The sequence below is a fragment of the Antennarius striatus genome, chromosome 14 (assembly GCF_040054535.1).
Source record: "Antennarius striatus isolate MH-2024 chromosome 14, ASM4005453v1, whole genome shotgun sequence".
NCBI classification, from domain to species: domain Eukaryota; kingdom Metazoa; phylum Chordata; class Actinopteri; order Lophiiformes; family Antennariidae; genus Antennarius; species Antennarius striatus.
The window spans coordinates 1,327,872-1,355,741 of record NC_090789.1 but is presented as its reverse complement, the minus strand read 5'-3'; the positions used below and the strand labels follow the sequence as shown (position 1 = coordinate 1,355,741).

General features: G+C 48.5%; 1 protein-coding gene across 2 annotated transcripts; it reads right to left on the bottom strand.

Moving 5' to 3' along the window:
- Positions 1-35: 35 nt before the first annotated feature.
- LOC137607199 (oxysterol-binding protein-related protein 10) lies at positions 36-27,779 on the bottom strand. Of its 2 annotated transcripts, XM_068332772.1 has the most exons (13): positions 27,098-27,779; positions 20,031-20,206; positions 17,110-17,189; positions 16,595-16,663; positions 15,003-15,200; positions 11,353-11,587; positions 8,664-8,794; positions 2,810-2,959; positions 2,237-2,723; positions 1,511-1,697; positions 1,240-1,422; positions 1,017-1,170; positions 36-896 (listed from the first exon to the last, which is right to left on the bottom strand). In XM_068332772.1, exons 1-13 carry the CDS (start codon positions 27,331-27,333, stop codon positions 852-854), a joined length of 2,331 nt encoding a protein of 776 aa, XP_068188873.1. In that variant the 5' UTR covers positions 27,334-27,779; the 3' UTR covers positions 36-851. The 2 variants fall into 2 exon arrangements, with proteins under 2 accessions (XP_068188873.1, XP_068188874.1); XM_068332773.1 differs by lacking the exon at positions 15,003-15,200 and having other exon boundaries at positions 27,098-27,778.
- Between the last annotated feature and the right edge of the window lie 91 nt (positions 27,780-27,870).

Below are 27,870 nucleotides of genomic sequence, written 5' to 3'. Positions count from 1 at the left end.
GAATACGAGAGAGGAGTTTACATGTACTCAGGACGTGGTGAGATAAAAAAGTCTTTATTAACAATATTGACAATCAGAACCGACACCAGTGAGTCCGGAGCGTTGGAGGGTTTCCTGTAAGGCGAGGTGGGCGGGGCCAAACCGAGGCATGTGATTTGAAAAATCTCGAATGAAGGAAGAACAAAAGTTTATTTAAAACTAAACTCCGCTGAACGTGAAAGCACACCGCGGCGGTCCTTTCTGTTGAGTCCTGATTGCCCTGGGAGGGGCGTGAACTTCAGCTGCCGCTGCCCAATTAGAGGAGAGGCGGAGCACGAAAAAGACGACGCCCCTTTTTTTTGTTGTGGACGGACAGAAACGAGCGGACCAGTGCAGGAAACGTGTTCGTTTACATTCATAGTGACATAGAGCACATGACCCGCCCTCCGGGGGTTCTAGGCCACACCCTACTTCCTGGAAAGCTCTCTGAGACGACCCTGATTGGTTGAAGCCATAGATGTAGAAATCTACGGGGAAAAGTGCGTGAACTAGTCCGTTACTGCTACGTGTTGCTACGAGGGCTTCGCTCCGACGACTAAAAACACTGACGATCTGAAACACACCAGGTGTGTGTGTGTGTGTGTGTGTGTGTGTGTGTGTGTGTGTGTGTGTGCACAAAAAGGCCTTGGCAAGGTGAAAAATAGAAATACTCTACTTTGAATAGTAACACTAGGAATCGTTTATAAAACTGGTGTCCGGACCTCCTGCTGCCCGTTCCGTGCCTCTGGTAGTCCCTCTGGTTTCTAAGCTCCGCCTCGGCGCAGGGTGGGAGGAGCCCGGTTGTCGACGGCGAGGGGAGGGCAGCGCCGCCGTCAGGTGGACTTCCACAGCGGGTTGTTGTAGATCCAGCTGTCCGCCTGCAGGTGAGGAAGAGGAAGAGGCGTGACCACGAACACCACTCGGGTGGAGATGTCTCCAACTCGTCTCACATCGCGGTGGTTTAAAGGTTAACCCGTTGCCCCGGCGACGGCACTCACCTCTTTGGTGAAGTATGTGGGCGTCCAGGGCGTGCCGTCCGCCGCCCGCTGCCTCTCCTCCCCCCGCTGGCGCTCCTCCAGCCGGTGTTTGTGCTCCGTGGCGCCGTCCATGTTCCCGTCCTTCAGCGACCTGGTGACGTGTTGCCACAACCGCCTGCGACACAGACGGGTTAGAGGAGGAAGCCCCGCCCACCAGCCCTCTTTGGAGGCGACTGGTTCTCACCTGGACTCCGCCCTCCCCTGGCGCTCCACGGGCCGCAGCTTCTTCCTGGTGACGGGGAGCTTCCCCGTGTCGATGACTTTGGTGTCGCCGCTGCTGTGGGTGAACTCCAGCGTGCCGTTCCACTCGCCCTGCGCTTTGCACACGATGGTGCTGGTGGGGTTGTGCTTGACCTCCGCCGTCACCCTGGCAACAGAAGGAGAAGGAAAAGGACTAGTTGCATCATGGGTAAATTGGAAAAACGGGGATGAGAACGACGGGAGGAGACGCCGACCTGTGGACTTTCCCGCCGTAGAACGGTTTGGTGTGGAAGGTGACGGTGGCCGAGTAACCGCTCTTGGCGCAGTTGATGGTGACCTTCCCGCCGAGCTCCACCCACGGGACGGTGAGGATGGAGCGGGCGTAGGCGCACGGCAGCGTGAACACGTACTCCTCGTCGTGCTCCAGCAGACACAGGACTCCTGGGGGGGGGGGGGGCAGGAGAGAAAGAGGGGCAAACGTCAGCTGAAGCACAGGACGCTAATCAATTCAGGGGGAGGAGCTTCCTGAGGGTCACATGCTAGGCGGTTTGCGTCCGCCTAGCATGTGACCCTCATCTTCATCCTCCTCCTCCTCATCGGGGTCACGCGTCCGCAGCATGAGTGGATTTATTTGTTCGTAAACAACGGCTGCGTTGTTGCGTCGTCACGTGTCGCCGTGGGATCAGCTGTGATGCCTTCAGGGACGGCGGGAAATCACAGCGACAAAATGTTCCCAGATTCAAAACGCGCTTTAAATACTGAAAGTAAAAGAATGTATAATTTATATAACGCCTTTAAAGTCGCTCACCGGTAGTGGAAATCAGGCGTTAAGGGGCGGGGCTACGAGCTGTGACGTCACCGATATGTAAAATAACGGTTTCTTGACGCCTTTCTGAGTCTAGTTTATTGTTTTTGTTTTTGTAGGCGGTAAAGCGTCCGGTCATGCTAACAAACTGCTGCGTCGTCAAATGACCGCTCACCTTCCCCCACCATGGACACGCCTATCGACATCCCCATGAACTTGCTCTTCGTCCATATATGGGCGTTGACGCACATCCTCCTGTCCCGACACTCGCAGTAGAACCCCGACACCGGTGGATGATGGGAAACCTGCTCCGCCACAAACCGGACCCGGTAGCATCCGCCCGCGGAATCCTCGCCCTGCTGGGCATTGTTGGGTTCCCATGGCGACCCCTGGTTGGGTCTGACCGGCGGCTTGACCTTCTCCCGCGGGACGTCCCAGGAGCAGTGGAAGGTCTCCCCCAGGATGGGGTTGTAGGGCTTCTTGGCCACGGCGCCCTTGCGCCCCTCGTGGAAGGCGGTCAGGTAGTACTCCACGAAGCGCACCATCCGCTCCTCGGCGCTGGCGCCCGCCGTGATGGACACGAACATGTCGGGGTGCGCCATGAAGTTAGCGTACATCTCCAGCAGCGACCGCTTCTCCAGGATGAAGGTGGGCAGAACCACCTGGGGGGGGAGAAGGTGAACGTTCAGAGGATGTCGACTGGAAGCGTTTAGAACCTGAGGGTCTGGCGTTGGGGGCGGTTCTTCACCCGCGTGAGGTCCATCCCCAGTTTGAGCTGCGACAGCAGGTGGAGGATGACGCTCCGCTGGTCGTCCAGGACGCCCAGGTCCTCCTCATCGTTGTCCTCCGTGTCCGTCACCTCCTCGCTGGGGCTGATGTCCTCCAGACCCGGGGGGTGCTGCGGAAGAACCGGAAATACGACATTAGTGAGACCGCATCTCGTTCTTTACCACGTGTTGGCGGATGGATACAACATCCGTGAGACCGGATCTCGTTCTTTACCGCATGTTGGCGGATGGATACGACATCAGTGAGACCGGATCTCGTTCTTTACCACGTGTTGGCGGATGGATACAACATCAGTGAGACTGGATCTCGTTCTTTACCACGTGTTGGCGGATGGATACGACATCGGTGAGACCGGATCTCGTTCTTTTCCACATGTTGGTGGATGGATACAATATCATTGAGACCGCATCTCGTTCTTTACCGCGTGTTGGCGGATGGATGCGACATCAGTGAGACCGGATCTCGTTCTTTACCACGCGTTGGCGGATGGATACATCAGTGAGACCGCATCTCGTTCTCGTTGGCGGAGTAAAGACGTAGCGTGTTCAGACGTGTTCTTGTGACTTTTGCGTTTCTTTTCATTCTTTATCGTTGTTTACGTGATTTTTACGTCTGGAAGCCGATTTTTAAAGGGGGGGGGGTGTTCCATTTCTGCTAACTTGGGGCAGGAGGAAGAGGAGGAAACGGGGCGGGGGCTGATGTATAATGCAGGAAGTGCTCTTGAGCCTCTGGGCATCGACTCCTTCCTCCACCCATCTGCTCCTCATCCTCCACGCGTGTTCCACGTCACGCCTGCACGGCTTTGTAAAGCTCTTCCACCAGTGAAAGACGAGCTGAGAGAGTCTGGGCTCGTGCTAACCTGACTCGTGCTAACTGGACTCATGCTAAGTGGGCTCATGCTAACTGGGCTCATGCTAACGTCGCTACATGCTACATGCTCCTGTAGGGAGGAGGAGGGGATTCCTGGGACGGGAGCGCCGGCTTGTTGCCTGAATATTTCATTGTATGCAAGGAAAAAGCTCAACGGATCAACTCGCACTAGAAGTCCCCACCCAGCGAAGCACGCACACACACACACACACACACACACACACACGCACACGTGAGGAACACGCATGAACACACACGAACAGGAGTCCCCGGAGGAGCGTTATATATAGAAACAGAAAGAAAAGAGGAGGAGGAGGTCTGTTGTGATTCCAGCAGTTGTAACTAATTAAAGAGGTTTTTGACAGGAACAGGAAACTCCAGGTGATGATGTCACGCCTCCGGGAGTTTGTAAAGACGTGAATAAAACATTGTTTTATTTGACTCAACAGGAAGAGGAGGAGCATAGCGATGCTAATGCTAGTCGGAACTAAAAAAAATCATTTTGACGTCGATTCACATAGTTAAACATTTCTGCAACTAGTTTTTCTCCCTTGCTGCATGTTAGCGTAAGATGCTATTGCAAGAAACTAGCGCATGATGCTAGCATTTTGCTAAAGTTCAACTGGTCTAATGAATATTTACGTTTTGTATGTTTTATGTTTTCCAATATATGAAATCTATAAAAATATCTAAATATTAGAATAATGTGGGGAAAAAATGCTAGAGTTAGCACGGGGGAATTAGCCTAGCTACTTCATTTGTTGGACACAGATTTGATTCGTCAAAACTAACTACTTTAATGATAATTTATAATTCAAAGAACTTTTCAAGTTAAATATTAACATTAGCATTAGCAGTTTGATGCATTACTCGTTATAAGAAGATGAAAAAGAGGAGCATAGCGATGCTAACACTAGTTGGAATGAAAAATCTTGTATTTTGATGCTTTTTTTGCATTGCTGCGTGCTAGCTCAACATGCTAGCGCAAGATACTAACATTTAGCTTAAATTTTAAAAACTTCAACTGGTTCAATGGATTTTTTATGAATTTTAACCGATAGGAGAAATCTATAAAAATGTCGGAATTACTAAAATAATGTTTAAATGTATAAAGTTTGATGGCTAAAGTGTTAGCATGGGGGAATTAGCTTCTCCAAACTAATGACTTGAGTGACAATTTTTTATTTCTAATTCATAAAGAACTGAATAAATAAAATTTTATATGTTTATGTATATATATATATATATATATATATATATATATATATATATATATATATATGAATTATTATTATATTTACATATCAACCCCCCCCCAAACACTCACGCTACATTGCTGAGGAGCGACTGGCTTGACCTGCATACAACTGGATCGCATTTCCCATGAGGCGGGGGTCGGGTTGGGGGGTCGCCGGGTAAATCCAGAGACGTTCAGGCTCCCTGGGAAAAAAACGGGACGTTCCAAAGAAACACAAAAACCCGTTGGTTTGACGGCTGACGGGCGAAAAAACAAGCTCCTGCTCCCGGACGGAGTTTCCTGAGCTGCTTCTCTGAGGAGTCCTGGGTGTGTTGGAGGAGGAGGAGTAGGAAGAGGAGGAGGAGGAGGTGCTCTTCACCTTCCTCTCTGAGTGTTAAAAAATAAGAAGAAAGAGGAGCTCAGGGAAAGTCCCGCTGACGTTTCTCTCTACGTCCCTCCATCATCCCTCTGGTGTGTTTCCCTCCGTCTCTTTCCATTTATGGACCCTCCTCTTCCTCCTCCTCTTCCTCCCCCCTCCCTTTACTGTCCTCCTCGGTCGTGGCTTCCCTCCTTTTATCCTCCATCTGCGTCTCCACCTTTCCTGTTTGTGGTGCATCTGCTGGTTTAATCACCACTAATCAAACCAGCCTCCTCTTCCTCCTCCTCTTCCCCCTCCTCCTCCTCCTCCTCCTCCTCTTCCTCAGTCAGCTGTTCATCTGATTCTTTTCTTCTTTTTAATTGACTCCAACCTCATGTTTGATTCCTCCTCTTCCTCACCCTCAAGGTTGACTTAAAGGAGAAACACTGTCGTCGCACCATGTGGTGGGTGTGGCTTAGAGGCGGAGCCTAAACAAAGTTCATCATCGTTAAGAGCCAATCAGACGCCCTTCGGTGAAATACTGACTAACTCAAGGGAATCTCCACACCTGATAGGCCGCCTCGAGTGATGTCACTCAAGTCACGACAGGTTAGCAGGAAGTAAAGCTAAGGGCTACGCTAACCGTGTGTGCACTCGAGTTAAACACGTTAAAAAGACGGATGCCTCCAGCATCCGACAGTTTTCTGGAGGATGTCAGAGGAGGATGAAGGCGACGTCGTTTATTCTCTGACATTCTGCCGACGGAAACTCGACGATCACAAGAAAAATTAATCCGAGGCTAAAACTGAAGTCGAGTTTTAATTTCAAACCTTCATTTCAGCTCTGATGTCGGGGAGAAAGCAGGAAGTCGACGGCTGGTGAGTCACGCTTCATCGTTATTTGATCTTTTTTGATCTCAAAAGAAGAAGAAAAGCAGGGATGTTATTACTTCATAAACCTGAAGCGTCGTCGTGGTTTTTTTTATTACTTCCTGCTTCCTGAGGTTCATCCATTTATTTTCAGGTGCAGGATGTTCACACCCCCACAAATACATTTATTAAAGTGTGACATCATCGCCTGTTAGGATGGGAACTCGTCTTGTTTCATGCAACCAGAGGACTCTGCTGCCCCCTCCTGGAGCTGAGGAGAAACTCCACCTCTCAGGTGAAAACCTATGCTATACAGAAAGTAAAGTTAAAACCTTTTCTTGAGCTGTTGAATCAAAACCTAAATGTGTTTAAAAATGTGTTAAAAATGTGATAAATTTATTTTTACTTATTTTATTTTATTTTATTTTTATTTTATTATTTATTTGACACATTTATTTTATTATTTTATTTTTACTTAGCTTCCTGCTGCCGTTAGCGGCGCACATCCCTCATAACACAATAGAGGAGTCTGACACGAGCCAATGAGGTGCAGCGGAGCTGCTGCAAGCGCATCAACCCACCTGATTTCTGCAAGCGCCAGCAGTTTTACCCCCCACCCACCCCCCCCCCAGTCACGCTCCGGCCTTTTGCTTCCTCTTGTCGGCTGCAGACTAGCGCCGAATATCAAACGCCGCCGCGGCGCTAAATAATTCAAACAGAAAACTGATTATTCTGGGGTGACGTGTTTTCTTCTTTACGCTCCAGGCGGGGAAACGACCAAACGGCGGGGAGGATCGGGTTGACCTCTGACCTTTTGAAGGTAAGGTGAGTCTGTCCAGGTGTGGCGACGACGCACCGACACGAGTTTGTTAAAACCGTCAAACGACAAAGTTGTAGCTGAAGACTGAAAACAAGCAGCTGAAAGACGCTAAACTAGACCGCAACTGCTGTTTTGAATTTAAATGTCAATTGAAACACTCACACACACACACACACACACACACACACACACACACCTGGTCTGACACGTCAGCTCATAGCGTGTCGACACGCTAACGCCGAGTCCCCACCTGACACGAGTAGGTCAACAGAAAATGATCATCAGCATAACGGATGACATCACCGTGCCTCCAGATGAGATGACATCACGGCTCAGCTGACCCGGGTCCCCACGGTCGCCACGGTTCCCACGTTAGCGTTTAGCGCTCGGGTTTTAACGCATGTCCGTTCGTAAACGTCTCACCTGTTCGCTCGCAGCTGAATACTCCATGGCGTCTGGAGCCAAAAGGCGACGGAAGCGTTTCAGACGACGCTCAAACATTCAGATCCGCCACCGGAGGCTGAATTCCACAGCAGCCATCCGGTGTCACCTGTGGCCAGGTAAGGCGCTCAGAAACTACTGAGATAATTATCCATCATCACAGGAAATATTTACAGATGTGAGAACCCGGAGACGCTTTTTATCGCATATTTTCGGGATAATTTTGATTTTTCGGCAACAAAAATCTGAATTAGTGAACAGTGAGACTTCCTGCCCTTCCTCATCCTCATCCTCATCCTCACACTCCTCTGAGAAACATTAGAAGACATAAAGTTGAACTTCTCTGTCGTACATTTGCTTTATTAAAGTCAATATTTGCTGCTAAGAGAGAGGAAGTGTGTGTGTGTGTGTGTGTGTGTGTGTGTGAGGCAGTAATTACAACGTTAATTTTAAACCCTCAAAATAGGCCTGCTTGTTGACAGGAAGGGGCGGGGCCTGTTTGTGCTGTAGGACACAGTCATTACTCATGCTAATGTTTAAGCTACGAATGATATGCTTTTTATTTAAGCGGTTAGCGTCATACCATATTTGGACAGTGAATGTTTTGGGAACCGCCCCCAGACACAGACAGGAAGTCACAGCGCCCCCTTCTGGGGACTCCTGAGGCCCGGCGCCACACAGTGGGAGCCATTTATCCGACGGCGGCACTTAAACGTTTCCTTCACTGTTAATCCGTGTCACCGCGGTAACCATCACACCACATCTAGACGTGAACGACGGTTTAATCCCAGATGCTCTTCAATTATTTCCACATTAATTTAACGCTGAAGCCGTTTCATCCTTAACCCTCTAAGTTCTACAACCAAACCTTTATTTATTTTTAAAAGTTGACAAAATCCCGACGGTGACAAAACATCCTGTCGTGTTTTAATGACACTGTGTTTACCAAGACGGATGACCGTCCTCCAACGAATCTGCAAATTCATTCCCTAATGTGTTTCAGTCATTTGAAAAATGGCCGCCTGGAAAACAGGAAATCAATCTGGAAAAATGGCGGCGGCGAGTAAAATGCGCGTAAGACGCTTCACGGTGTTGGGTAAGGTAATGAAACGCTGGGCGTGTCCCCCCATCCTGCCAACGACGGAAACACGCGACTTTCCACCGAAGGAGCGAGACAAGGTTAGCGTTAGCATTTAGCAATGCGACCCGAAGCCTCACCTCAGCACCGTGGGACGCGCTCCTTTTCCTGAGGGCGGGGGAGGGCTCGGCCGACCGCAGGGGAGTCAGGCCCCCGTTCTTCAGCAGCTCGCCCGAGGGCGACTTTGGGACAGACCACACAGGGACGCCATCTGCAAAAGAAAAAACAGCGTCAAAGGCGGCGGCGGTGGGGGCGGGGCTAAATTAATCGTTGCTTTCTGTTGACGAAGGCAACACGAGAGAGAACGCCAATCACGTGTTTCCTGATTTGTTCCTGACGTGAGATATTTAAGGTAGACCTGATGGCGGCAATGTGCAAGTTGGGTTCCAGAAGGGCAGTTGTTTCTCGGTTCTACCCCGTAAGAGTCGTGAGATAAATTTTTGTTACGCAAACAAAACCAACAACCCAATGATGGATCAAAAGCAAACATCAGAGAGTCGAGTCAAATCTACTCAAACAAAATTCTGTGGTATTCCATGAATGAGACGTTGAGGTGTTCCACAGGGAGTGGAAAATGTATATTTGTGCGTAACTGGGTAAAAGCCAGTTGTGACTGGCGAGCCGCTACAGCCCTCCCCATCTGCCGTAGGTCTAACTGGGTTAAAGGTTTAACGCAACAAGAGGCAGTTCTTTGACATCCATTAGAGAGAGGCGGGCGGCGGCGACAGGCGTCGTCACGCCGGCGAACCCGAGGCGAGTTGGCGTTAACAAAAAGCCCTCGGGGCCACGTTCAGCTTCGGTTGGCCGACAGCTGGACTGACAGGAGCCAGGAATGTGTTTGTGGACGTCCTCCTAAGGCGCCGGACTCCTCGACATCGAGGGAGTGAGAGGAGCAAATTGAGTGGGAATTGAATTCCTTTGAAAAGGTTATTCTTGAGACGTGTCAGCGAAATCATTCCAGAGTACATTTATAGAAACCGTTCGGACATGTGTTGACGTTGGTAGAGATTGATTTGCGTGAGGCCGGTTTGCGTCAGAGACGTCTACTTCCATACTTCCTCTGAGACGATCTAACGAAGCACCAGAAGTAGAAACGCTCCGGCCAATCGTATCAAAGCATGCAGGCGAATCGGGAGTCCGGAGTGACGCACAATCGTTCATGCAGTCCAAGTTTCTTTTACCTTCCATTGACCCTCCGTTCAGAGTTGGTGATGCGTTCACATCCAACTCCTCCCTACTGTTTTGTTTCTGTATGTCCAGAGACAAGCGGACTTGTCTGCAGGTGAGTTTCCTTTATGGACTCTTGTTTTCCATAAAGGAAACTGCATTGGGGGGGTGGGGTGAGGTCAGGGGTTGGGCTTCAAGCTCGTAATGGCAGCGATAGAGGAGGATCCAGAAAATTAGAGGTGTGGCGAAGATCCTCCATGACAACAGCTGATGGAATGAGGCCGGTTTGGTTTTTTGTGGGTTTAAAGGTCAAACAAGTTGTTAGGAAGTTGGTAGAAATCGAACACCAGCCAGCCAATCACAGTCCAACCTCATGCTCAGCTCTCTACCAGAGAGATATCTTGCCCATGCAGTGGCGAAGCTTTCCTGAGTGGGTTGAACCAATCCATCCACCACCCGACCAACCAAACAACCAACCAGCCACTCCCTTCATCAGCTGCTCGGCAAAAGTCAAGGATCCCAATAACAAACTCCTCACTGAGGCGTGGGGGGTACATGCCGGAAGCAGGGGGCAGCTGGACCCCCGCAGGACTGATCAGCCAGGCAGCGGAATGAAAGAGGTTTGTACTTGCGGCCCAACGGTCCCACTCCACACCACCCCCTGTCTGGTGGACAGGGACAGGGCAGCGAGACTGTTGGTGGAAACACAAGGCCGACAGTCTGTGAGGACCGGCTGGGATTCAGAACCCACACAGAACTCACAACCCCACAATCCAGATGGAGGTGGGGGGCAAGTACTAGGCTTAATACCCCACCCTGATAGTCTTCTGTTTGAATTCACAGCAGATACACCCAACCATCTAGATCAAGACCATGGCGGAAGCAAAACCGTCTCTACATCCGCCTGGAGTCGCGTCCTCCGGCTCTTCCTGGTGGAATCCCGAGGGGTTCCCCAGTTTTACACGACATTATCTCTTTATGGTCTCCTGGTACAAATCCAGCTGGAATTATCGCACAGAGAGTCTAGACAGAATTCCAATCAAGCTCCCAAGTCTGCAGGTGTTGGAGCTCATCCTTCTCTAAAGGTGTGTTCAGACGGACAGCGACAGGAGTTTCAGGGGAATAAAAGGGCAGACGGGAGGATGAGTAGGCACCACCCAAAAGAGACCCAGACAAAAAGTGGACTCTCCGGAGAGCTCTGAGATTCATCGCATCAGCCTCAGCACACCTTTAGGATGAGTCAGCACCTGCAAAGACTTTCATTTGTGACTGCTGTCAATCCAAACTAAGTGCCTTTACCCCCTCAACCGTGACCCTGACCCTAACCCTACCCTAACCCAACCCTAACCCTACCCTACCCCAACCTAAACCCCACCGTACCCCATCCCTGCCCTACCCCAACCCTACCCTACCCCAACCCTACCCTCACCCTATCCTACCCCAAACCACCTCTGAATATAACTTCAAACTATCTTTTCTTTCCTGAGGAAACATCTAAAACACCGTTCTTCTGCAGCGACCTGAATTCATGGTGGACATCAGGAAACAAATCCACCCACTGCTGGTGTTCCTGGTACTGGGTTGGGGGTGAGACAGACTCACCGGAGGGGGCCCTGTGGGCGGTAATGCTTTGCTCAGAGGACTGAAGTGGCCCCTGGTTGTGGCTCTGGGTCTGCTGGAGGATGTTCAGGCACTCTCCCAGGCAGCTGAGGGTGGCGGCGGACGTGGCCTTGAGCAGCAGCAGGTCCTGGTCCAGACAGGACAGAGGTCCCCTGGGGGGCAGCGAGTCGATGGACTGGACCAGGTTCTTCTGCTGACCCTCAGCTTGTGACATCACCTGGGGAACAGAGGCGGTCCGAGTTAACTATGACATCATCAAAAGTCCCTTCACGCAAATTAGCCACAGGCTAACATCAAGATCATCAAGTCCGAAGATAATAGTCTATTTGCAATGGAATGAGGCTTTGACGCCACATCCGGCCCCGCCCCCTACACGTAGGAAGTGACACGGCTCCGCGTGATGTCTGGAGGCGTCGTTCGGTCTCCAGCATCTGCGACAAAAAAGAACCTGCCGCAACCCCTCCAACAAAAGCATCTCTGGGATATTTCCTGCCGGGGATTATTCCCGTGTGACTCACCTGTCAGCGACTCAACGCATCACACGAGGAGGAGGCCTCGCCTTCCTCGCCGGCGGTAATAAGCTCCTCTGGAGGCTAATGAATCTGGGTTGTTTATCAGCGTGGAAATGTTGTATTCATTAATGTTGTATGGCTTCACACACACACACACACACACACACACACACATCCTGACGTGCTTCGGCAGCACATCCACCTTCCCTCTTCATCACACGGGTCTATTTTCGAGCTGCCGCTTCAGGGTCACACGTCATGAAGACGTTCATGCAAAGACGCCTCTTAAGTACCGAACGCGTCTGATGAGCTCCAGTCAGACGCTTCACTCCTCAGGCAGACGGAGCGCCGCGTCCTGCCTCCAGTGGTTTGAGAGATAAAGTAGAACCTCGAGATACGAGTTACTTGAGACAAGAGCCGTCGCTCTGTCCGTGTTTCTGTCCGACATACGAGTCGTGCTACAGGAAACCACCGCTAGTTGGCGAATGGATCCAACATCAGTGAGTCCGCATCTCGTTCTTTACATGTTGGTGGATGTATACAACATCAGTGAGATCGGATCTTGTTCTTTACAACAGGGAGAGTTGGTAGATGGATACATCAGTGAGACCAGATCTCGTTCTTTACCACGTGTTGGTGGATGGATACGACATCGGTGAGACCAGATCTTGTTCTTTACAACAGGGAGAGTTGGTAGATGGATACATCAGTGAGACCAGATCTCGTTCTTTACCATGTGTTGGTGGATGGATACGGCATTAGATCTGAATCTATAATCTGTTCCAGTTTGGTTCATAAATCGGTTGCAACATCAGACATCTGCTAAAAAGATAGGTCAGTGTGTTTGGAGTGAGGGCACACACACACACACACACACTCCCACACACACACACACACACACACACACACACACACACACACACACACACTCCCACACACACACACACACACACACACACACACACACACACACACACACACACACACACTCCCACAGGACCGGTGATGCTTCCAGAAATAGCCCGACCCCGGTGCTCCGGCTCAGAGCGGCTTCCCAGCGGTGTTGCCGCCTGGATCGGAGGCGCGTGATTGGTTCACGTCAGCCGTGACGGGTCGGACGAGGACAGATGGTGATGTGGTCGGACTCCCGGCATCACGCCGTCGGATGAGTGACGGATCCAGACGGATGACAGGCGACAGCGTCCTGAACGCCCGACTTCCACGCTGGGGAGTCAGATGTCGTCTGTCTGAGTGATGTCGTTTGTCGCCGCGGCGACGCAGACAGGGTTATTTTTTTGCTTTAGAGGCTTTTTTCACGACTGGTGCATAAATCAAACTCACCCCTTCACCCAACCCCCAACCGGGGGGAAGAAGACGCTTAACAATGACAGTCAGCCAATCAGGTCGCAAGAAGCACCGACCCAGTTGTGCAGAACCGACAGAACGGCGAGCAGACGGGCGACGGCGTCCCACATTTGTTTCGCTTAACGACGCCACCATCTGCTCGCCAGTTCCTCAAATGGTCCCAGCTTCACGGGAATGGCTCAGATGAAAGGGAAGGGGGAGGGGCAAAGGGAAAGGGGGCGTGGTCACCAGACAAACGATATCAAACGGTTGTGGTCTCCAGTGGCGGCAGAACTCGAGAACCAGCACGCGGAACGGGAAAGTTATGCACCGCGAAGCGGCGCGATCGCCCTCGAGACGCTGAAAAACTGCTGAGTCATGACAATCCTCCGCGGGTTTGACGTGACGACCGTCTTAACGTATTGTTAAAGCGTTTGGCGCCGATCCGATGCCTCATAAAGGTGTCCTTCTTGTTTTTGCGTTAGAATAACACAAACGCGACACACTTCCTGTCAGATCCTCTTTATCGTCTCCACGCCGACCGTTCAGGTCGACCCGTTTTACATTTCGGAAGCCTCGCCTTTCTGTCAAAAACTGCTTAGTCATCCTTTCTCTGAAATTCTGCATCCGGATGCAGCTTTGGAAATGACCCAGGAAGCTCGACTCGTCTCGACACAAAAGGCAGAAACATTGCGGTGCTCGGGAGCGGCGCTACGGTAACCGGGCGAACAATCGCGTCTCCATCATTCCTTTATCGTCTCCGCTTCGCAAAACTCAACTTCGGTCCTAATCTCTGTCAATTAATCATAAAAAGCCGCCGCAGACAGGCTATTAAGAGGAGACGGGAGGGGAAACAATGCTTCCTGCAGAGATAAGAGGAGGATGAGGAGGTGAATGACTGACGCCGATGAAGAGGCGCCGCGACCGACAGGCGGAGAAAACCGACTTCAAGATGAGTCGGAATCTGATTGGAAGTTTCCAGCAGAGAGATCTGAAGTAAACTCTGGAACTAGTCATCCGGGGTTTAGCGTTTAGCGAATGTTCGATCTATTTAAAGCTCTAATAAATGTTACGTACGGTTCCGTAAAGTGATTCCTGACCCAGATTGATCACTGTACCCTCCCCCATCTAATGAGTATTGATACACACCACCAGAAACGCCAACGGAGCTGGACTTCCGAGAAAGACTGAGCACGCTAACCGAACTCACCGCATCAGCGTCTCTCTGGAAGCCACGCCCAAAAAAGTCCAGACGATCAGAACGCACAAACGTTACACCCAATATCGGAGGGACAACGTCTGAAAGATGATCCAGACGGGTAGGCAAGAGTGTTTTGGGAAAGTTGTACGATAAACAAAGCATCAAACGACTAACGCTAATGCTAACGTAAGCTAGCTTTCTCTCGGCTCCAAATAAACTTAATGCCAACCTGGGTCCAGCTTTAGAACCATCATTCTAAAACACTCAGCTTGTCCAACTCCCAAAACACCAAAGTTTACAGTATTAGCGGCCGCTGAACTTTAACGCTAACGCCGCCTCCTTTAGCGGTGACAACCGCGGCCAAACATCTCCGATAACTCGATCTAACTCTGTCTTCGCCGACTCCTCTTGGAGGACCCGTTGTTATTCTCGGAGAAACTTCTGTGAAGGTTCACAAATGTTCCACGTCGTCTGTTTGCAGACGACACCGGACTTCTTAGCACAAAAACACGAGTGTTTTCCAGCCCACTGCACACGTCCTGAGGCGGAGCCCTTCCCACACCGGCGACACCCACCTCTTTGACCTCCAGCAGCCGTCCCGGGTACTGACTCTTGGCCCGCCGAGCCGCCGCCGGGGATTTGTGGTGGGTGATGGTGACTATGCTGCCGGGCGAGGCCGCGTGGCTCAGGTGCCTCTGAGAACCCGGGGATGAGGTTGGGGTTTGGTGGGGGAGGAGGGAGAAGCTACGGGTCCGACCAGAGGATGAGGAGCCCTGGGGAGGGAGGGGAGGCGTTTGAGGGGGGGGGGGTGACACAGAAAAGGGAAGGAAGAAAGGAAGAGAGAGATTGTGTGGGGTTTTAAATGTGAAAGGAGGACGATGACGTGACGGTTGAGGGTTTCGTTTGGGATTAAAGTTCTCTTCAGCGAGGCCTCTGTAGGACTCTCTTTAGAATTGACCAAAATGAAAAATAATAAGAGGAAATGAAGGAGGCATTAAACCGGCGAGGACGAAAGGAAGTCGAGTTTAGTCTCTGTCGTCCTGCGAGGGGGTGGGGGGGGGCGAACACAAGACTCCTAAATATAGACGGAGTCATTAAAAATTAAAACGACCAGAAAAGGTTTGACACGACCAGACAGAGCGGATATTTTTAGACTCAGTCTTTGAACCCAATCAATCTGTTCAATCAGGAAATAATCAGTTTAGAAAATTAATACGTGAAATTAAAAAAAAAAGTAAAGCAAAAACATTTTCAGGTTTTTAAATCCTTTTATTGTCTCTTCCTTTGTTGCGGTTTAACAAAATAAAGCGTCAGCGCCACCAGCTGTTTGCCTCCATGAACTGACTTCTAAATCACGTTAATGTTTACTTGTGTGTTGATGGTAAACAGATGTTTGTGAATCCGTCCACATTCTCACAGATGAACGCCTCTCCTGTAGAATACCAGCGTCAGGCACGTCTCCTTCAAAATAAAAGCGCCCAGAGCCCAGTCTGCGTCTGTCAAAGTAAAACCTCCTTCTTTTGTAATAAATAAATCCGCTCCTCCTCCAGACATCTATTATCAGAGCCGCCATCGCCGCCGCCTCGAGAGGCTGGGGGGGGGGCGTGGGGGGGCGGGGGGGTGCAGTAATAACAGCTGCTGCTGTGGAAACGCCTGGCAGACAACGAACAGAGAAAAATAACCCGCCTGCACAGCTCTGCAGGCCGGATGAAGAAGACACGGATGCAGCCCCCCCCCCCCCCACCCGCACCCCCACCCCCACCCCCCCATTCTGCTTTTGATGACTTTTCCCATCATGCCGGAGCACAGGAAGTGGGCTTTGATTTCGACGAGCGCTTCGCCGCTGTCGCGTCCGAAAGACGTGGCGATGGTTCGGCGAGCGGTTTGTGAGGGGGGGCGGAGTCCGTCGGATGATGGAAAGGTGAAAATAATGTGAGAACTGTGAGTGCTGACCTTTGACCTCTTATATAAGGATGAACCAAGCCAAACGATTGGCTGACTGCAGTGAAGATCGTCCATCAAGTCCCCCCCCCACGGCGACAGCTTTATGTCTATATTTTCTCATAAGTTTGCCGTCCAATCGGCATCGGCGCTCGTATCTGGGGAGGCGGGGCTAGCTTTAAAGGGTGAGGAAGAGGAGGAGACAGCAGCGGCGGCAGCGACTCACCAGCACCTCCTGGCCCCCCCCTGCTCGCTCCACACCCAGGTGTTCATCCGAACCCTTCAGCTTCCTCACCTGGGAACACACACACACACACACACACACATGAAACCCCTCGGCTAATCCCCCCATAGCTCTCGCTGAAGCCCCCCAAACGCACACGCCTGGACGATAATCCGAGACGCCTGGCGCCGCGGGAACGACTCCCACCTGAACCCACAGATTTCCACGGTAACAGCGACGCTCAGAGAAGAAGATCCATCCCTGATTTCCATAAATCGTAAAATATTCCGGATCCAGCGACACGACTCGGCTCTGCAGACGGTTTTTTATTCCACTTCCTACGTTTTATTTCCCCATCAGGCGATTTAATCTCACCGTTAATTCTTTATCATGTTTCATCTCTTTTTTTATGTTTCTGAAGTCAACCTGAGTTTCCTGACATTCATCAAGACAAACGGGAATATCGGGACGGGCGTGGAAGCTTCCGGCTAGCTCGCGGCGCGGCGTGACGGTCGTACCTTGGCGCCGCTGTCGGAGTGACGTCTGGCACACGCCTGCAGGTGACTCATCCAGAACTGCTGCTCCCTGGCGTCGGAGGCTAAAAACAGAAAAGAACGCAAAGAAGACGGATTCACAGGTAAAGATTCCATCATTTGCCTCTCGCTCCAGAAACCCCCGTGACCCACGACGGTACAGAAAATGGATGTATGAACGTAGAAACGTGACCCACGAGGCTTTTATTTTTTACTCTAACAGAGGTTGGTAAACACTTTAATCACTTCTTTGTTATTCGTGGTTTTCGCCAGCGGGGACTGATCCCGCCTGCCTCCCGTTCCCGTGGCGATCTCAGTCCGACGAGCTCGAACAGAGTCGGGGTTTAACGTTCCAACGGGAACAAAACATTTAACTGTCACATCTAGAATAAAATTTAAAAAGACTGAATCCGGCGACGCTGACAGGAAATAATTCATCACTTTCTGTTCACCTGGAGCGGCGCGCCGGATGGGAAGGCGGGACTCATGAGGGAACCAATCAGGGAACGCTTCACCGGAACGCCGGTTTGGATCGTAACCTTTTGGGAGCTCCAGAGACAGACGGAGTTGTTTATTTAAATACGACTTCCTTTAACCTGATTTCCATCAGGAAACGCTTAAAACGCAGAAACAAAATGTGGCGCTCTCCGTATTAGCCACCGGCTAATACAATTCAAAAAACTTTATTAGTCCCCAAGGGGCAATTGAAAGCACATAGAGCAGGATTGGTGTAAAAGTGCAACATGCAGAGTAAACATAAACAATAAACATAAATAATAAATAATAACATAAATATAAATACAATTTTTATGTTAAATAATAATTCAAAATTTTTAAAAAATCATATAAATTCATGTAAAATTCATATAAAGCCCCCCCCCCAAAACCCAGTTAGTTCCAAACTAAAACTAGTAAAAAAACCTAACCTCATTTGTTCAAACTCTAATGACTTAGTTAATTAGTTTGTCAGTTCAGAAATTAGATTAAAACCTCGTTACTTAATTCTAGAACTAGACGGATTGTTTCGTTGCTTTAACCGCACTTGTTAACCGTTTTCTGCCGCCGCCGGTCGTCTCGACGCGAGGAGACTTCAATTTGCACTTGTCGCCCTCCCACCCCTCCCCCGACGTCGCCGTCGGCGAGAACCCCCGATCTGAAGAGGCGACTGAGAAAATGAGAGAAGTCTGGGAAGAACGTGGAGCGTTCCCGCCGGGAGCGAACGCCACCTGCTCGCCTCACCGTCATCCTCCACCAACGTCACCCCCTCCTGAGGGGGGGGGGCCTCCCCAGGGAGGGAGCAGGTGCCTGTATCCCATATTTCTCTCTGACATGCCGAGATTCCACATAATTGGTCGTCTGCGTTGAAGTGAGCGTAGCCGCCGCGGCGCGCGGCTATGCTAATACGCACCTGTTCAAACGGACACGCGTGGATTAGATTATTACGCTTGTGACAGGAACCCAGACCTGGGAAGCCGTGTTTCAACATACCCATCTGTCCGGTCCGAGCGTCCGATGAAAACGTGAATCAAACAACCCCAGAGACGCGTCTGATCAATATCTGATCGATATCTGATTGGTACGAGTCAGAGAAACCATCGCAGAGCCTCTCTCGTCTAATTAGAACATTTTAATCATTGCAACCACGTGAAAAGATGTTGTTGCTCGAGATAATGGTTCACGTTCGAGGTTCAGATTTAATCATGGGAGACGTTTGGAGCGTAAAACTCAAAGGAAACTGAAGGATAATCGGGGATTAAAGTCATTAAAATGACAATAACTCCCAGAATAATCTGCATTTAAGAAGACAAACAAAACGTTTGGAATTTTTCCTGCAATTTCAGGGTCAAATCATCAGTGTATAGCATTTAGGCCCCGCCCCCTGCCTCTAAAGCCCCTCCCAGCAGAGAACGCATATGAAGAGTGGGCGTGTTCACACGAGACCATCTGACACTCCCTCTTGCTGTGATTGGTGGTTTAGATTCAGGCACCAGGTCAGTCGAGTGACTAGGTGGGGCTAAAGGTGACGCGTTGCTATGGTAACATCCTGACGTCTTATTATTACTATAGTTGACCAGCAGATTAAAACGGGATTTGTTTGCTTCAGATTGCTAACCTGACCTTTAACCCCAAACAGGTTTATTCTGGTTTGATCAAAGGGGATTAATTAAACTAAGGTTTAAACAACGGTGGATTCTCCTCCGTCAGTAAAAGAACAGAGTTGATCATTTAAAATGCTTTCGGAAGGGAAGTAAAAGCCAAACGAGGTTGTTTTTGTCTGGAAAATTTGCAAATTTCAAATTATTCCTGTTTCTTCTGGACATTAGAGACACTTTGTTCTCAGAGTAATTTGAATATAATCAAGCAAATGACGGAGACAAAGGTTGCCTGGATACCAAAGAGTGTCTTTAAAAGCTTGAATCGTGAACGACTGTAGATCAAATCCCTGAGTAACATTCAAATAAACATATGAACTGTGATATTTAAACCCAAACGTGTTTTTCCGGCGCTCCTATCTGATTGGTTCATAATGATAATATTATTTTAATTATCCGGTTTGTGTCAAGATTCCTAATCAGCCGGTTTGAACCTGACCGACCATCTTGTTGTTTGATGATCCTAATTTTACGTCCGTGTCCTGAAACATGATCGAATCCCCTCGGCTCCTCCCCTTTGCCCCTGCAGCCAATCACAAGACACTGCGTTCTCGCACGACCCGATCATCACGCGGCTTATTTCACATCAGTTGCGTCGTGATGCGTCAAGAGGTCCTCACAAGGTGGGGCGGAGTGTGACAGTGGGTCCTCACGAGGTGGATGAAGTCAGATGGTCTCGGATGCACACACACACACACACACACACACACACACACACACACACACACACACACACACAACACACACACATACCTCTGAGTTTATACAGCTCTCCGTTGACGGAGTTGACGATGAACATGTGCGGCGCCTCGTCGCTCGGGGTTACCGACGCGCCGATCATGGGGAGGGACCCACGGGGCTTCTGGCTCCGCCCTGCTTCGTTGACAAAGTAGTGCAGCTGCCCCGAATCCGGATCCAACACAAAGTACCTGCGTGGGACGACACACACATCAGACACACACATATCAGACCCCCGTGGAAACTTTATTTTTGATTTTCCTCTGGGGGGGTGGAGCATGAGGAGGAGGAGGATGGTTCGTCTTTGTGATTAACCAATCACGTTCAATCAGGGCGGAATCAAATCGGCGCCGGCGACCGAGACGTACGACCTGAGTGCCATCACGTTCCATTTTCTGTAGCCAGAGGAGACAGCCAATGACCTTCAGGGACTGTTTGCTCTACTGTAGCACCGACCCGAGAAACACCAGACCCCCCCACCAGAAACCCCCCACCAGAGACCCCCCCAGGCTCACAATCAATGCTCTTTTTCCACCAGTGATTACACAAGCTGCAGTATTGATCGACCCTGTGGTGAGCTGTGTGTGTGTGTGTGTGTGTGTGTGTGTGTGTGTGTGTGTGTGTGTGTGTGTGTGTGTGTGTGTGTGTGTGTGTGTGTTCTCACACAAACATCTTGTGTTTCTGGACGTTTTCTGGACTATTATTTTAAGTTCTAGAGCAGGCGTGTCAAAGTCAAGGCCCCATAACATCATGTTATGTGGACCTAAAGGCAATAAAAGGTCAGAGTATCTAAAAATAAATAGGTCAAAAATGTGTTTTGACCAAAACTACATTTCCCAAAATGCAGTAATTAAACCCATTTTAACTTTTGACAAAAACGTAGTGAACAAAGTTAACGTCCTAACTTGTGTCTGATGTTATTTTTCTTTATTGATTGATAGTTTGATCCTTGATTGATGGAGTTCTGTGGGTTTAATAACCTGAATTAAAAGGATTTATGTTAGAACAGAGAAACAAGCAAACATAGGTTTTTTGTGTAACTTTGTTTGTAACTTGAATAATGTTGGTAACTTGAATAAATGATAAATTAATTTATTTAACATTAAGGAGTAGTTACATTTATGTTACATGACATTGAGTTACATTTAGTTACATTTATTAGTTACATCTGGCCCTTTGAGGACAGCTTTATGCTGATGTGGCCCTCAGTAAAAATCAGTTTGACATCCCTGATGTAAAGCATTGGTCCAGATTTTGACCAGAGGACGTCGTCATGACACCAAGCAGCAAAATAATCACACACACTTTCATTTCCGGTCCTTCCGTTTCCGGACAAAGATCACAGCCAACGCCGCCGCCGCGCTCTGGAAATTGATCCCAGCGGCGGTCGTGACTCGTTCCATCAGGAGAGCCGGTGATTTATGTCGAGCTCAGCGAACGGAACAATCCTGCCTGCGTCAGTCTCCATCCCGCCGACACAGGAGGTCTGATCCCCGTCCCGTCAGCAGAGCGGGGGCCTTGACCCCTCCAGACAAGACCTGCCTCCGCAGCGAAATCACAGCGCAGACCTTTAACGTGATGGATGGATAAAAAAAATACAACACGCTCGGATTCAGGGAGGAGCTGAGAAAGCAGACGCGGGAAAGAACGAGATGCGGCCTCAGCCCCTAAGAGACTCTGTTCCTGCACAGGTGACGTGTTGCCATGACGACACACCATCAGGCTTAGAAATATCCACAAAGGTAAAGACGTACGGAGAAGTCCATCATAACTTTGAACCCTATTCGAGTACATAACTTGATTTTTAATCAAAGCTGCCCCCGACTGTGAAACGTTCTCTTTCCAATAATCAATAATAAACCCGTCGGTCGGATGTGGATCAGTTTTATTTACTGGTATCCGTCAAACGTGTCGCTGCTGTAATACTGACAGAGCGGTCCGGTCGGGCGCTTTATCTGCATCAACAGAAACGCCGTTTCCCAACAGCATTAGCATCGATGCAGCGGGAAGCAACGTGTCAGCAGAATCTGCACCTCCTCTTCCTCCTCCTCCTCGTCCTCCTCCTCCTCCTCGTCGATCTTTTGGCAGCAAATTCTCAAAAATGCTCCGAGGAGCTTTGGAAGATGTTAAAGGTGCATTTAATGATATTTGAACACTGGGGGGCGGTAAAACTGCCAAGCTAACTCACGTGAAGTCACATGGTTGAATTTCAGATTTTAACTTTTATGATAATATAATAATAATAATTTTTTTTAAAAATATTTTAATAAATTTTCTTAAGGGATTTTTCAAATATTATTTAAAAAAAATATTTTTGAATCGAAAGTTTTGTTATTCATATTTTTCTTCAATTATAAACGACATATTTTTAAAATTTTTTAAAATCAATCATGAACCCGATTTTTTTGTGATGCCCACCGGAGCCATGGCTTTAATGGAGCCAATCAAACACTCCTCCATTCCAGTGGCTGCAAAGAAATGATTCACCCGTCATGTGCTCCCCCATCCTGCTAACCGCTAAATTTAGCTTCCACACATCCAGCGATCCTCCACCTCCAGCCTAGGTTTCTAGTATTTCATGATTCTCGTGTAAACCTGATGAATCACCAGCAATCAGGAGTCAGGAGCACCGATGGCGTCGGTTAGCGTCGGTTAGCCCGGCTTTGTGCGAGCGCTGGTGAGCGATTGTGTCGAACAAACTGCAGAACCTGATTGTCTGGAGGCCGCGCTGCAGAGTCGACTTATTAATCCCAAAATAGATCCTCAGACGCAGCAGCTGGTGAATATTCACGTCTAACAGCGGGGCTGAGTTTTTCTGTTTCTTCCGTTGCAGGAGATTCTCCCAGTTTGGGAACGTTTGGATTTCACCACTGGAGGATTGGGATGGGCGGTCGTTCACATCTGGAACACCCAGAGTCAAAAACTGGGCATCAAACAAACAAAGTCATCCTGCCAGTCACTACTGAGGGCTGAAGAACCCACATGCTGGTCCTCGTCCACTGGGGTAGAGATAGCTGACTTACACCTGTGTACCAACACACACTCAAACACACACACACACACACAAAATGTGTGTCTTCTAGAAGAACAATCAATCTTAATTAAATATAAATAATTCAATATATTATAAATATATATATGCATAACAACAATTATAATAATCTATATTAGATATGTACAGTATATATAGTGTATATATAGAGCAAGAGAGAATATGAATTTAAAGTGACAGTTCACTACTAAAATGACATGCATGTATTCATTCATTCACTTATTCATTCAGTCATCTTAACCTCTGTGTTAGCCTAACCCCGCCCCCTCCCCCTCCGAAAAACACTGGCTTCCATCCCGGATCAGAGTCCTGTCCCATAAAGCTGGATTAACCTAGTCAGGCTTCCTCTTCCTTATCTGGCTTCACTTACCCAGACATCCGCCTTCCGGATTTTCGGTACCATAAAGCCGGCTATCAACTCACTAATTCAATTCAGGCTTGTCTACTCTCGCGCTCACATAAAAAGGGCGGAGTTTGCTGCATGCGACCAATCACAAACATGCAACAAACCGTCCCGAACCGCATATTTCACAACGGAGGAGCAAACAATAATAATTAATAAATACGATCAATACAAATCAATAATCCAGGCAAAAAGCAACACAGCTGCAGCTGCCAAACGGAGCAAGGATCTCTGGGAAAACATGGCCGACTGCGTCAATGAGGAAGTTAGTGCCATTATAATATTACTGCCCCACTATGATGCACTTGTGTGTCTGACTACAGTAACATGTGTGTGTTCATACATGTGTGTGTGAACCACATGTTTGGTTATGACATGTGATCGTAGCCCCGTGACTTTATGAACAGCTCTACGTACTGTGTTCTTCACAGGTTTTCAGCATCGCCAACAGAATACATAAAAGTATCGATCAATCAATCAATCAATCCATGATCTACTGAAACAAATCATTGATCAATGACATTCTATCTGTCTTGCTTGTAACCCGTCCAACGAGGGATTTCAGGACATCATAATAATGACCAACATCACTCAGAAATATATGAACTGTGTCAAAGACCCTCAGGTCAATGCACACTGTGTGGGGCTGTCAGCGCGGGGTTGGGGTGCGTTCCATTCCTGATGTGAGGCTCCAGCAGCTGACAGATGTAATGTAACCCCTCCCCCAAAACCTCTACCTTTCTACAGTCATTGTTCAGCCAATCCCACCGGATTACAGCCATCCCTAAATATTCTCTCTGCCTGAGCGCTCTGCACACAAGCTGTGACCCGAGATCCACCGGGTTCTCAGGGAACGGACGGCCCGTTTTCAGGAGAACTGATTGGTCAGTAGGTGGGGCTGTTATACCTGCTGAGCTCTGATTGGTCAGTAGGTGGGGCTGTTATACCTGCTGAGCTCTGATTGGTCAGTAGGTGGGGCTGTTATACCTGCTGAGCTCTTATCCAGAACTTATCCTGCTCCAGAGCAGGTTAGGTGTTCAGCATAGGTTACCGCGACAACGTAGCCCGATAGAAAGTCAGCCACCTTTATGGTACCGAAAAGCCAGGGTTAAGCCTGAAGTTATCTCGCTAAACCGTAATCCAGCTTTATGGTACAGGCCTCTGGTCCCAGCTCCTCTGCAGCAGTGGGAGACATCAAGCACATGGTCCAAAACACACACACACACACACACACACACACACACACACACACACACACACACAACAAGTGGAGACGTGGGAAACACCTTCAACCTAAATATTCTCTCTTGTGTCAGACGTTAAATCCTCTTTATTGCTTTTACTTTTCTTGTCTTGTTTTTATCTTCAATGCGTTATGACTGCAGCGTGTCATGTGACTCACACACACACACACACACACACACACACACACACACACACACACACACACACAGAGCCACGTAATCATTAACTACAGTCACACACCAGGGCACACGGTGAACTGGTAAAGACTACACAATCCAATAAAAACAGCTTCAGAACCCGATAGGACGACTCAGCAGGAACCTGATAGGACGACTCAGCATTCTACTTCCTGTTGCGCTGCTGTTTGATGTGAACAGTCGTACTTTAAAAGGTTTAATCTGTGTGTCTGCGCTGCGTTTCCTGACTGAGGTGTCAGCGGGTTCATCGTCCGGCTGAAAGAACCGATGGACTTCAGATTGAGTTCACATCGGTTCTAGAAACAGATTGGGTTCACATCGGTTCTAGAAACAGATTGAGTTCACATCGGTTCTAGAAACAGATTGAGTTCACATCGGTTCTAGAAACAGATTGAGTTCACATCGGTTCTAGAAACAGATTGAGTTCACATCGGTTCCACACAAACAGATTGGGTTCACATCGGTTCCACACAAACAGATTGAGTTCACATCGGTTCCACACAAACAGATTGAGTTCACATCGGTTCCACACAAACAGATTGAGTTCACATCGGTTCTAGAAACAGATTGAGTTCACATCGGTTCCACACAAACAGATTGAGTTCACATCGGTTCCACACAAACAGATTGAGTTCACATCGGTTCTAGAAACAGATTGAGTTCACATCGGTTCCACACAAACAGATTGAGTTCACATCGGTTCCACACAAACAGATTGAGTTCACATCGGTTCCACACAAACAGATTGAGTTCACATCGGTTCTAGAAACAGATTGAGTTCACATCGGTTCTAGAAACAGATTGAGTTCACATCGGTTCCACACACACGTGTCAGATCCACCAATCAGCTGAGCCAACAAGCAAAAACAACTTTCAGTCGTAAACAAACATTTTTCTGTCTTCTGACTGACCGATCGATCAATAGATCAGTTCCAATAAAACCTGATCAGCTATGCTCGTCCTCTTTAACGGTTTGACCCCCCCATTACAGAACATGCAGGGCTCTAATATTAGACAAGACAATGCAGCTGTACATAGCTGTTGCCATGGCGACAAACCTGTTAAATCTGTCATCATGGATGTGTCTGGTTTAGATTTACTGTTAGATATTTAATGTAGCTCGAAAAGGGTTTTAAAATGTTGCTATTTAGCTTAGAAGCTAAAGATAAAAGACTTTAAACTGTAAATATTTATATTTAGCAGAACAATTTTATTAACTTTATAAAATATATTCAGTAAAATATTCAAACCAATAGTAAAATATGCCAACAAGCGTGAGTTAGTGTAGCCTGAAAGAGGTTTTAAAATGTTGATATTAGCTTAAAACCTACAGCTAAAATAGTTCCAACTGTAAATATTTATATTTAGTAAAACAATAGAATTAAATACATATGATGGAACAAAATATTTAGTAAATTTTCAAAATAATAGTCAAATAGGTCAACAAGCACGTTTAATGTTACCTGAAAGAGGTTTTAAAATGTAGCTATTAGCGTAAAAGATAAAGATTAAAAAAACACGTAAACTGTAAATATTTGTATCAAGTGAAATAATTTTATTAAATATATTTAAAAAAAATTAAAATTTACTAATTTTTTTTAAATCAGGGCAGAAAATTTGAGTTTAACGTAGCTTGAAAAGGGTTTTAAAATGTCGCTATTAGCTTAAAAGCTAAAGCTAAAAAAAACACGTACACTGTAAATATGTTAAGTGAAATAATTTTATTACATGTATAAAATTTTAAAATATTTTCAGTGAATTATTCAAACTAATTTTAAAATCAGGGCAGCAAATTTGAGTTTAATGTAACTTGAGAAGGGTTTTAAAATGTCGCTATTAGCTTAAAAGCTAAAGCTAAACGCATTTAAACTGTAAATATTAATATTTTACGAACAGTAGAATTTTTTAATTTTTAATTTAAAAATTACAATGAAATTAAGAGTTAAATATATTAAAAATATAAAATTCTGTAAAATATTCAAAATAAACTAAATTAAAGACTACATTAAAACAGGCCAACAGGCTGGAGTGGACGGACTCTTACTCCTCCTCCTCCTCCTCCTCCTCCTCCTCCTGCCCCCTGACGGTGACGTGGTGGTAAAAGTGCAACGTGGACGGGGCAAATAGCAACAGCGTGGAACCGTCTTTCGCGCGCGCGCGCCTCCCGTCGGGCCCACGTGCTCACCTGTTCTGCCACCCCTGGATCAGGTTGGTGTATTTGCTCAGGACCCCCTCCGGCTGCCTCCCGCGCTGCTGCTGCTGCTGCGGATGGGCCCCCCCCGGAGCGGCTCCCCCCGGGGAGGGGGCCGCACAGCCCGGGCTGTGAGACCCGGTCCTGCCGAGCCTCCGCGATGAAGAGTTGCCCCGGTCCGAGGAGGAGGAGTTGGGACCGGGATGCGGACCGCAGAGGGGCTTCTCCATCCCGGCGGGACACAGGAGGAGGAAGAGGAGGAGGAAGAGGGGATGGAGCGGCAGCAGCGGGGGGGGTTCAGCGCATAAGTGAACAGCAGGACGAACTACAGCTGGAGGAGCGCGCGCGCGGCGCTCGCGCTGCCCCGCTGGTTTCCGGGTCCCTCGGCGCGTGACAAACCGGACATAGTGTCGGCGGCGGTCCGTTCGCTCCGCAGTGCGCGTCTGTTGTGGCACCGAGGGTCTCCGCCAGCGTCCTCCTGCTCCGAGGGGGGAGGGAACGGAGCGGAGACACGCCCCCTCTCTCCGCCCAGGTCACGCCCCCTCCGGATGTTACAGCGCAAACCCCACCAGATGCATCATCATACCATATATGGTCAAGAGGAAGAGAACGTCCAACATCAGCCGGGAAAGCCTGAGATGAGTCAGAGGAGATCTGGAATAACTTTATCACCTCAACTAAACGTTATTTACTGTTTAGTTTATTTTTATTTAGATTTTTGTTTTTTGTTCTTTTTTATTTTGTTTTCATTCTGTTTTTTTACTTTG

What these genes read in the sequence shown, in the direction of transcription:
- LOC137607199 (XM_068332772.1), bottom strand. Translation starts at nt 27,333, where the DNA reads ATGGAGAAGCCCCTCTGCGGTCCGCATCCCGGTCCCAACTCCTCCTCC. An exon ending in CAGGGGAGGGCGGAGTCCAG is followed by an intron (nt 1,171 to 1,239) that starts GTGAGAACCAGT and finishes TCTGTGTCGCAG; the next exon opens with GCGGTTGTGGCAACACGTCA. An exon ending in CCACATACTTCACCAAAGAG is followed by an intron (nt 897 to 1,016) that starts GTGAGTGCCGTC and finishes CCTCACCTGCAG; the next exon opens with GCGGACAGCTGGATCTACAA.